The sequence below is a fragment of the Carcharodon carcharias genome, chromosome 7 (assembly GCF_017639515.1).
Source record: "Carcharodon carcharias isolate sCarCar2 chromosome 7, sCarCar2.pri, whole genome shotgun sequence".
NCBI classification, from domain to species: domain Eukaryota; kingdom Metazoa; phylum Chordata; class Chondrichthyes; order Lamniformes; family Lamnidae; genus Carcharodon; species Carcharodon carcharias.
The window spans coordinates 153,371,624-153,383,867 of record NC_054473.1 but is presented as its reverse complement, the minus strand read 5'-3'; the positions used below and the strand labels follow the sequence as shown (position 1 = coordinate 153,383,867).

At 40.0% G+C, this 12,244-nt stretch overlaps 1 protein-coding gene across 1 annotated transcript in view; it reads right to left on the bottom strand.

Annotated features, from left to right (window-relative positions):
- The window catches only part of tdrd12 (tudor domain containing 12), a 181,373-nt gene that overhangs the window by 26,549 nt on the left and 142,580 nt on the right, over window positions 1-12,244 (bottom strand). The window contains exons 32-34 of the mRNA XM_041191689.1: window positions 7,826-7,884; window positions 7,498-7,687; window positions 5,826-5,898 (exon numbers count right to left, since the gene is read on the bottom strand). Coding sequence (XP_041047623.1) covers window positions 5,826-5,898; window positions 7,498-7,687; window positions 7,826-7,884 — 322 coding nt within the window. The remainder of the gene's footprint in view (window positions 1-5,825; window positions 5,899-7,497; window positions 7,688-7,825; window positions 7,885-12,244) is intronic.

The following is a 12,244-nucleotide window of genomic DNA, read 5'->3' as shown; positions in this document are numbered from 1 at the left end:
TGTTAACTAGTGTTATTCTGTTCAGCATTGAAGAGGTGCTGAACCATTGGAAATGCAGTCTCAGTTGAGACATTAAACCAAGACCCCATCTATAATTTCAGGTGGAAGAAAAAGATCCCACTGTGAAGAGATTCATGGGAGCTCTCCCAGTGTTCTGGTCAAAATTTATCCTTCAGCCAACACTGCTAAAACAAATTATCTGGTCATGCATCTCACTGATGATTGTGGGACCTTGCTGTGCACCAATTGCTGCCACATTTCCCTACATTGCAAGAGCGACTAAACTTCAAAAGTGCTTCTGTTTGAGATTAAGTTTGAGGGAATCCTAACATTTCTAACGTTTCACTAGTTATGAAGCATTTTGGAATGTCCCAAGGGCATCAGACACACTATATTAAACATATTCTTTCTTACAATCTCTTTCTAGTCATCAATAAGTTACTCTGAAAATTTATGTCCATTTACGGTTTAAATCACTGTTAGGGGTATTCAACTACTTCACAAATTAACATCGTTGTATTGAGCTTTCCTTTCTAGCTCCAGAAAATTCTGGGCTCCATGGGGCAGTTTTGTTTTAAATTCATAAAATGCTTTTAGTTTACCCACAATGTCGAAACAAACCTTTTATTTTCAGTACTAAAGATGCTGAGTTGTTGGAATGGTTTTATGAAGCTTATCAACTAAAATGTTTCACTTGTTATGACCACAGCTGGTGTTAATTGCTGCGCTAACCGAATCCTAGAGGGAAACTTGACTAATGGGCCATAACCATTTTTTTTGTATTTTGAAAACGAGAAGATGACGTACCAATCTCAGCTTACAGTTAGACGTCCAGTAACACATTTGGGGTTTTAAAAATTAAAAGTAAAAGTTTTATTTACAAAAATAAAACTGAAGCACTTAAGGTCACAGTTACACAATTAAGATTATTCTTACAAAATATTCCCCCTAAAACACAGTACTTGGTTAAACCCACAAGTAAACGCCTTCCAGGCAACACTCCCTTACAGATGTCTACTATGAAATACAGTAATACTATACAAGGCAAACCACTGTAGCTTCAATAAAAGGGTACCACATGAACTCTACCCTCTTCCATTCTGCGGTGGAATTCACTTCAGAATAGAACTGCTGGTTGCTGCCCAAGACTTTTCTGGATTGACTGGATGGTTGATTCAAACTGTATCCTTTCCCAGCCCAAAGCTCCAGCTATAGCTCAACAGCTCAAACAGTTCCAGCTATCTCTATCTCCAGCTAAATCTCTCAGCTTCACAGTAACTCTAAAATACCCTTTTTCCCTTTCATCTCAGTCTCATTGCTCTCACTTCTTTCTGAATCTCAAACCCTTCCAAATATAAGATCTTTCAGGTCAATAAAATATAATATCCCCACTACTGTTTAGCTATGGAACTCCTACAAGATGCAAACATGTTTCTTGTCAACTCTGACTGCCTTTTGATACTCAAACAAATTTTCAACTTATCTAAAAATGCAGATGTTAGATCTAACCTATTTACTTGTACCTCAAACTTAACACCTCTACCCTCTTCATGTTTCCAAACTCCCAGACAACCTGACTCCCATCAATCTCTTGCCCAGCTTAACTAAATCACAGACAGCCAGCCTTCTTTACAGAACACAATATTCCCTGAAAATATTAAAAAACAACATCCATTCTCACACACTCGAATACTTTAATCTTTTGTTACTTCTTGCTAATTTAAAAAAATGCTTAAAATTTATAATTACATTTTTTTCTCCTCTCCCCTTCCTCTGATATTGTGCCAAGGGAAAAAAAAATTCCTTTTATTGTTACTGCATTGCACATTGAACTAAATCTCACATAGGTTCAGATGCTGATAATCTCATATGCCACACACTTTTACACCCAAGGAAAACTACTGAACCGTTGTATTCATGAGATGAGTAAATTACAAAGAAATCAACAGACACTGACATATTGAATTTAGCCCATTAATGCTCTTGAATCGCCTAACAAAGGGTTAAAAAGTTAAAGCAGTAGTTGAGGCCCTTGGAAGCTTCTTTGCAGAATTTGAGATAAAATAGATAATCCTTCCTTCCTTTCCGTCAAAATGGAACTCAATCTTTTCAGAAGATGCACTTCACAGCTAGACTAAACTTAACTAGTTCAGAATAAACAGTCTTACAACATACTTGAGTCTTTTCGTATGGGGGGGGGCGAAAAAGTATTTAGTAATTTGAATTAAGCAATATAAACAGATAAATGGGAATTTAGCACTAAGATGAGTTATCATATAACTTGAATTGGCTTGAGTTAAAAGTAGAACAGTTTTGAAACAAAGACCTGTTTCCAGGTTAAAAAGTATAACCCTGCAAATGCTGGAAGTCTGAAATAAAAACAGAAAATACTGATCACACAAAACAGGCCAGTCACCACCTGCGGAGAGAACAAAAAAGTTTAGTTTTTTTAGGTATGGGCCCCTTCTTCAGGACTGAAAAATAAGACGAGCAGGCACAGTCACAATCAAAGTGAGGGATTTATATAAAACACAAGTAAACCTAGAGTGGAATCCTGAGTGCAATGGTGACTGAGATGATGTGATACCAGTAATAGATAAAACATTTAGTCATTAAGCAAACCAAAATGTTAAATATCTATGAATATTTATAATGGGGAACAAAGAAATGGCTGACCAACTAAATACATACTTTGGTTCTGTCTTCACAATGTTGGGGAACACAGGGTTTAGTGAGAGGGAGGAACTGAAAGAAATCAGTATTACTAGGGAAATGGTGTTGGGGAAATTGATGGGATTGAAAGCCAATAAATCCCTGGGGCCTGATAATTTACAACCCAGAGTACTTAAGGAAGTGGCCCTAGAAATAGTGCATGCGTTGGTGGTCATCTTCTGAGATTCTATAAACTCTGGAACAGTTCCTACAGATTGGAGGGTAGCTAATGTAACCCCACTATTTAAAAAGAGAGGCAGAGAGAAAATGGGATAATAGACCAGTCAGCCTGACGTCGATAGCGGGGAGAATTCTAGAGTCCATTATTAAAGATTTAATAGCTGAGCATGTGGAAAACAGTGGCAGAATCGGACAGAGTCAGCATGGATTTATGAAAGGGAAATCATGCTTGACAAATCTACTGGAATTTTTTGAGGATGTAACTAGTAGAGTTGATGAGGGGGAGCCAGTGGATGTGGTTTATTTGGACTTTCAGAAGGCTTTCGACAAAGTCCCACATAAGAGATTGGCACGTAAAATTAAAGCACATGGGATTGGGGGTAGTGTATTGAGATGGACAGAAAACTGGTTGGCAGATAGGAAACAAAGAGTAGGAATAAACGGGTCTTTTTCCGAATGGCAGGCAGTGACTAGTGGGGTACCACAGGGATCAATGCTGGGACCCCAGTTATTCACAATATATATTAATGATTTAAATGAGGGAATTAAATGTAATATCTCCAAATTTGCAGGTGACACAAAGCTGGGTGGGAGGGTGAGCTGTAAGGAGGATGCAGAGATGCTTCAGTGTGATTTGGACAAGCTGAATGAGTGGGCAAATGCATGGCAGATGCAGTATAATGTGGATAAATGTGAGGTTATCCATTTTGGAAGCAAAATCAGGAAGGCAGATTATCTGAATGGCTATAAATTGAGAGAGGGGAATGTGCAACAAGACCTGGGTGCCCTTGTACACCAGTCGCTGAACATAAGCATACAGGTGCAGCAGGTGGTAAAGAAGGCAAATGGTATGTTGGCCTTTATAGCCAGAGGATTCGAGTACAGGAACAGGGATGTCTTGCTGCAATTGTACAGGGCCTTGGTGAGACCACACCTGGAATAGTGTGCGCAGTTTTGGTCTCCTTATCTGAGGAAGGATGCTCTCGCTATTGAGGGAGTGCAGCGAAGGTTTACTCGACTAATTCCTGGGATGGCGGGACTGACATATGAGGAGAGATTGAGTCAATTAGGATTATATTCGCTGGAGTTCAGAAGAATGAGGGGGGAATCTCATAGAAACCTATAAAATTCTAACAGGACTAGACAGGGTAGATGCAGGAAGGATGTTCCCGATGGTGGGGAAGTCCAGAACCAGGGGTCACAGTCTGAGGATATGGGGTAGATCATTTAGGACTGAGATAAGGAGAAATTTCTTTACCCAGCGAGTGGTGATCTTGTGGAATTCGTTACCACAGAAAGTAGTTGAGACCAAAACATTGTTTGCTTTCAAGGAGGAGTTAGATATAGCTCTTGGGGCAAAAGGGATCAAAGGGTATGGGGAGAAAGCGGGCGCAGGCTACTGAGTTGAATGATCAGCCATGATCATAATGAGTGGCGGAGCAGGCTTGAAGGGCCGAATGGCCTACTCCTGCTCCTAGTTTCTAATGTGAGAGACCCGAGGAATTGAAGAGACGGCAAGTTTGGTTGGCAGGCTTGGGGAAAGAGGGAAGTAGGCCATTAGTTCTAAAATTTAGGATATAGGTAAAGTCTGAAGTTTATAATATTAATTTTCAAATCAGGACTTCGCAGGGTACTTCGGGGAAAGGGGAGATACCTTGAAGTTTGTGCTGAGCTTGATTGGGATGCAGTACAAGCCAAAGATAGGTCAAAGTAGGAATGGGAAGGAAAGTTTAATTGGGCAGCTGGAGTTAGTTTAGGGCACCTATTGCAGATAGAACGGAGGTGCTCGTGAACTCGGTCGTCAAATAAATGTTTGGTTTCCCTTGTGTAAAGCAGGCTGCTTTATGAGCAGGGAATTTTAGCAGTCAGCTCTACTGAGATTGCAAGGCAAATACATTTAATATAAACCAAACAAAGTGACAGGCTATCTTTAAATAGTTTCAAATTATAGGAGTCAAATAAAAAAAAAGACAAAATATTCTCATTTTTGCCAAACCCATATTCAGGTCAACAGCTCATCTGATCTTTAAGCTGCCCTTCAATAAATAAATTTGTTCACAGTTATTCCTGTCAGACAGATAGCAACCCAAAATGGTAAATAGGTGATAGACCTCTGATCTTCAAATGGTTAATTTATCCAACTTATAGTAAACTTAGATTTGCATCAGGAGAAGTTCAAGTGTCTTATGCATCTTGATGGTCATAACCAAGCCAAGATGGTCATAACTTGGTAAATGGTACTCATCTCACCAACAACACCATTAGTGGTACATTGGTCTGCATGTACAATTCTCCAAATGGTGAGCTTCAAATCAATCCATGATAAGCCTACTGCAGAGGCAAAGAAGGACATGAGTCCTCACAAGAAGAGGAAAAAAGTCCCAGCGAGTGCTAATGAATTGCTTAGAAAATTTTATTCAAGAAAATAAATTGGTGATACAGAAGTAGGGCTTCAGTATGCACACTCTACTGAGTATGGCAACTAAAGGAGGGGGAAATTTTGCAGTCAACCTGACCATCATGGATAGTACTGCTTTCATAGATTAGACTACATGGAAAAAAAGGAAGCTATATGAGGATAAACAAGTGCATCTAAGTAAAAGCCTATTCAAAAGATTTTTGACCCACCTGTATCTATTTCCTGATAGTAGAATGTTCTGCAATACTATTAAATAGAAGCAATTTGTGCCTTGAGCTTTCCCTTCAAGTAGCTTGTCACATGTAAGTTAACTAAGTCTTGGTGTGCTGAAATCTTTTTGAGCTAAATATCAGTTTTCATTACGGTTGCTTGAGAGTCAGAAATTAACCAAATGGCATGTGGCTATACAGGTGTTTTATACAACTCACCCATAATCCGCCCTTAAACAGCATAACTTCAGATTACTTGTAAATTATACACATAATGTTAATGAAATTAGCATCTCTGATTTTACCTTATCCTTTGAGGATTGAATTTTTGTACAAAGATGACAAATAATTTCTTGCTCTTCGATTTCTTCGCAAACCCTGAAAAAGGACACATTTACGTGCATGCAATACCATGTTAAACTAATCTCAAAACTATGACATGATGATTTTAGTTTCGAAAGTATAAAATCATGAAAATTCCCCGTGTAAATGGGGTTGCTCTGAAGAGAGGAGGACCAACAGATCTCTGATTTCTATCTATAGAAACAAAGACATCGACAGCAATACGTTTGTGCTAGCTTTTTATTACAGCAATCTAATACTAGTACAAGTGATCTGTGCTTCCCTTATAAACCTGTACTTCGTTCTGCTGCAAATATTTCACCAATTTTTCCTTAAAAGATGTAACATTATCTGTCTAAATTATTCCCTGTTGCAAAGCATTCCACGCTCTACATAAAGAAATTTTTCCTAGCCCCTCTCCTCATGCTTTTTACGTCAATTTTAAACTGATAATATTTGTTCAGCCTGGAGGGGCCACAAGGATAAAAATATAAATTTACTTTTAGGGTACTTCAGCTGGATAGCCTGTTGATATTGGATATAAACTCCACAGTATAGTTTACTGATTTTCATATTTAAAGAGTTGATAACTGAAACAGGTGAGCATCTGGTCATCCAGTAGTAAGTTGCCTTGTAAGTGGCAGCGACCAAATGGGTGGGTAAGCCACTCTCAGGCCATCATGGCTCCACTTAAGCTGAGGCAACCGAAGTTCAAATCTAATGCTGTATTTTTCATAATCACACAACTTTTTCCCAGTCCCACTTTCTATAATAGATTTATCACTTTTTGTTTCTTGAGAGGCCAAATTAACTATATCCAAGGAGTTCCATTAGGTAATCACCCCAAATTCCCTGTCAAGACTCCTGCAGTAGCCTAGCCTATGGGATATCTAGACTCGAAGAATTATTAGCAACCTCTGGTGGAACCAGAAATTCATTGTCAGATGAGGACAGAATCAGGGTTGGCTGATATTCCTGCCTGCTAGCACATAATACTAAGTCTCAGGAATGAACAGCAACACCCAGGAGTAGGGGAGGTCGCAGGGGAATGTTGCAATTAATGTTTATGCAACTTAAGTTTCACAGAATATATATATAGGCATAAAAAAACATTTAACATTTACAAAGACATGTAGCTTAATTACAATAAGAAATATTGTAAGTTTTGAGTAAATTAACTGGAAAACAATGAAATAAAGCACTTACAACATGTACATAATTGACATATTTATCCTTTTATTTCTCATTAACACGACTGAGGGAGGAAGGAAACCGGTAAGTGGGACTGAGGGAGGAAGGAGAAAGATAATGGGAACAGAGATAAGGAAAAAAGATAAGGGGAGGGTAGAATGAGGAAGATTAGCTGGGATGCAGGGAGAATATATAATGGAAGACATTTCGCTGGGATATGCAAGTTTAAAATTTACCAAAGGAAACCTATTTTTGGACAAATTACAGCAAACCCATCTGCTAATTTCAGAATTTTTTGCACTTAGGAAGGCAAACTTTGTAATTCATTGAATGCTCCCTTTTAATCTGAACATCCAACCTTCTAAATGTTAGAGGTTAGTGAACTTTCCTCAATGAATGCTATTATTCTATAAGGAAGATACCATTTAAGTCATTCTTTTATACCTGCTAGAGGAAAGAAGTGCAGCTAAAGCTCCAATAATAGCTTCCCACACATTATTTTCAACTGGTTTTTTCAGTAAATGGCAAAGGTGCTTCAATGCATCGGCATTAATGATAGCTGTACACAGGTCACTGTTTTCACTTAGAATCCCAAGTGCAACGCATATGCTTTCTTGCAGTTCTGCATTGGTTACTAAAACCAGAGAGATTTCAGAGTGAAAAATGGTTCCTCAATTTTGAGCATTTAAATTATAACATTGAACAAGATTCTGAGAATTAGATGATCAGAAACATTTATTAGTGCTGAAAGCAGGTATGGATTTGTTCTCACCCTGAAGCAGGTTCACAAGCACATAAATTCCTTTCTCTTTTTTGATTTCATCCAGATCTCTGCAATAATAAGTACACTGAAAATTAAATGCCAAAAAAGAACCAACTCAGAACAAATTAAGTGCTTCAGAATGTTAAAAATTGTTTCTTTACAGAATAGAACTACCAATACCCAGGAGTGATTTTAATAATCTTATCAGGTAACATTCTTATAGAGCATGACAAAGAGCTGTACAAATGAAATGGGACAATGGGGTTAGTTTTAGATTGTTTCAACCAACACAGACACAATGGATAAACAATTATGCTTCTCAGTCGTGCTCATACCATCTGCGTTTCTGCTTCACAAGCTGTGCAAATGACAAAAGAAAGTGCAAGCAATAATGTGGTAGTGTTTTAAAATACCTTTTATTGTACTGAAATATCCAGCAACTCACTTGAACCTTTCAGGGGGAATGTCCCACGTGATCTCTTTATGGAGGCTCTGGATCACATCATAGAAGTTTGAACCGCAAACAGTCACTGAAGCCCAAAATAGAAACATTGTATAGGCCCATAACTTCTGGCAGAGTGGCAACTGAGCTCGTAATTACTTACTTTGAAACCAGCCGCTCCTATCTCGCTCGACTTTCTGACTCAGTCGTGCGAGATATATGGAGTGCAGTGGGCTCCAGAGGCCTTCAGTTGAGGGCAGCACAGTCAACAGTAAGTAAGCCATGGCCCTGTTTTTAAGGCACTATCTGCCATAAAGCGTTAAGTTTAAAAATCCAGCCATTGAAAAGCCAGGGAGAAGACAAGTTTGTAAGGTGGGTGGGTAGGATTGGGGGATGGATGGAGGCACGCAGTCACGGGGTGGGGGATGGTGGGTGTAGAGAGGAGAGAGTGTGGTGGGGGTTTGGGGATGGGAGGGTGTAGGAGGGGGGTTGGGGGGGGTTCAGTGCAGTCAGGGATGTGGATTGGGCATCCTGTGGCGTGATTGCGGGGTGAGTCAGGGAGGTCCCTGTTTTGGGGGGTGGGGTGTATGGGGGAAATCGGGGGAGGTCTGTGCAATTATTATCCAGAAGCTATAAGTGGTCTAAGCACTTCTAACTTTTCCTGGGTAACTATTGCCGTAAGACAGTTGGAACCAGCCAAAGGTTGTGATTTAAATTGAATTTTCGGATGGTTCCCAAGCAGGGCAATTGCCTATCAGAAGTTTGGATTTCCTGGGCAATTGCTGTGCAAACCTCACCTGGGAACTTCTTTGGCGGTGGGGGGAGCGATTCCTCAGCAGATCTTTTGAGTACCCCCTCAAACACACTGCCCTGGAGCTTGGAAGCTATGGGCCATAATATTTATAAAGTATATTTTTTAAAGTATTTGGCAGGATTGGGATATACAATTTGTCTAGTTTTTACCAAGGTTAGAGTCATGATGAACACAGGCAGCTGGAATGCTTAAATGCAACATACACAAATGCGAAAAGGGCAACGATTTTAATGAAATTGACCATAAATTGTGAAGTGTTGTGGAATAAATCTACCATTAAATATTAGATAGGAATAATAATCACCATTTCTTCTCCTGAAATACATAAACTAGGCTTTTCACATTAGAAAAGCTGCTAGTACTCAAAAAAACCAAAGAGTGACATCATAGGAAAACCCTAAGTTCATTGGTTGGTAAGTAACTGCTAGTTTGAACTACCTATTCTAAATTGATTTCAGATTAAAGGTGACTACTGGGGCCCAGGATTGGAGGCCTAACACTTCAGCTTCAACTCAGCAGAGATTCAGTTGATTTTAGAAAGTGTATTTTGAATCTCTATTCTAACTTGCTTTCAGATTAAAGGTAAACAGGATAAATATTTTACAGATTGATAAACTAAAGACCATTAGGAAATTTAAAAACAAATTGAAAAACTAATTAAGTAAAATAGAGATGCAGGGCCAGGCGATATGTTGTAGCTGCATGATGTGGGAGCTGGTGGGCCCCAATGTGGTTCCTAGTGACCACATTTGTAGCAAATGTTGGTTGCTCGAGGAACTCCAGCTCAGAGTTGATGAGCTGGAGTCTGAGCTTCAGACACTGCGACACATTCAGTTGGGGGGGGGGGGGGGTTTACCTGCACGCTCTATTTCAGGAGACAGTCACACCCCTTAGATTAACTGCCTTAAATTCGGCCAGTGGTCAGGGACAGGAGGGTGTGACTATGAGCGATGCAGGTAAAGGGATCCAGGAGCCTCAGCCCTTGCCCTTATCCAACAGGTTTGCGATTCTTGCTCTGCGTGGACGAGAGCGGGGACTGTAGGGAGGATGAGCAAACTGACCATAGCACCATGGTACAGGGAGCCATTCAAGTGGGGGGAGAAAAGAGAAATGTAGTTGGAATCAGGGATAGTATAGCTAGAGGAATAGATACTGTTCTCTATAGCCAGGATTGAGAGTCCCAAAGGCTGTGTTGCCTACCTGGTGCCAGAGTTAAGGATATCTCATCTGGGCTGCAGAGGAACTTGGAGTTGAGGGGGGAAAGATCCAGTTGTTGTGGTCCATGTGGGTACCAACAATATAGGTAGAACGAGGAAAGAGGTTCTGCTGAGGGAACACCAGCAGCCAGGGGCTAAATTAAAAAGCAGAACTAGAAAGGTAATAATCTCCGGATTACTACCTGAGCCATGAGCTCATTGGCACAGGGTCAATAAGATTAAAGATTAGTGTGGGAGAAATGGGTTCAAATTCATGGAACATTGGCACCAGTACTGGGGAAAGAGCTATTCCATTCAGATGGCCTCCACTTGTTTAATCATGCTGGAACCAGTGTCCTGGCAAGTTGCATAACTAGGGTTGTAGATAAGGCTTTAAACTAAATAGTTGGGGGGGGGGGGGGGTGCAAGGTTCAGTTGCATTGAAATATAAAAAATTAAAGTTTAAGGAGAGGGTAAGAGTGCAGGTTAGTGACGAGGCTGATTGTTACCAAAAAGTGAAAGGAAGGGACAGAGTGTGTGAATGCCATATTGCACCAAAGAATCATATAAGATAAAGGAAAATTGACAATAGGGCAAACTTAAAGGCTTTGTATCTGAATGTGCGTCGCATTCAGAATAAAACCAATGAGTTAACAACGTAAATAGAGATAAATTGGTATGATTTGGTGGCAATTACCGAGACATGGTTACAGGGAGAACAGGTTTGGGAGTTGAATATCCAAGGGTACTCAGTGTTTCGGAAGGAAAAGGAGGTGGTGTAGCTTTGTTAGTAAAGGAAGAGATCAGTGCTATAGTGAGAAATGATATAGACACTGGAGAGCAAGATGCAGAGTCACCCTGGGTAGAAATAAGAAATAGCAAGGGAAAGAGGTCCCTGGGAGTAATCTATAGGTCCCCAAACAGTAGTTCAGCAGTAGGGCACAGTATAATCCAGGAAATACTTGGAGCTTGTAAGCAAGGCATGGCATTAATCATTGGTGATTTTAATATGCATATAGACTGGACTAATCAAATTGGCAAGGGTAGCCTTGAGGGAGAGTTCATAGAGTGCATTAGAAATTGTTTCTTGGAGCAATATGCTGTGGAACCAACCAGGGAGCAGGCTATTCTGGATTTGCTTTTGCATAATGAGATGGGATTAATTAATGATCTCACTGTAAAGGATCCTTTAGAGAAGAGTGATCATAACATGCAAGAATTTCAAGTTCAGTTCGAGAGCGAGAAACTTGAGTCCCACACTCGTGTTCTGGAGTCCCACACTCGTGTTCTGGAGTTAAACAAAGGTAACTACATAGGCAGGGCAGATTTGGCCCTAGTGGACTGGGCGGGAAGACTACAAAGTAGGACAATTGATGAACAGTGGCAGATATTTAAGGAGATATTCAATTCCTCCCAAGTAAAATATATTCCAAAGAGGAAGAAAGATGTTAAGAGGGGGAAAAAGCATGCATGGCTAAGCAAGGAAGTTAAAGATAATAAAGGCAAAAACTAAGGCACACCAAATTGCAAAGGACAGTGGCAGGCTGAAACACTGGGAAACTTTTGAAGGTCAACAAAGGGTTACTAAAAAAAATAATAGAAAGAGCAAAGGTAAATTATGAAAGAAAACTAGTGCAAAATGTAAAAACTGATAGCAAAAGCTTCTACAAGTATATAAAATGAAAGAGAGTAGCTAAAGTGAATGTTGGTCTCTTGGATAATGAGACTGGGGAGTTAATAGTGGGGAACGCAGAAAGCACAGAGACGCTTAATCAATATTTTGCCTCAGTTTTCACAGTGGAAAACACCAGTACCACCCCAATAGGAACAGGTAGTGCAGAGGATACAGAGAAGGAAGAACTCAGAACAATCACCATCAATAAAGTACTGAGTAAACTATTGGGATTAAAAGGTGACAAGTCCCCAGGACCTGATAGCCTACATCCCAGGGTCTTAAAGGAGATGGCAGCGGAGAT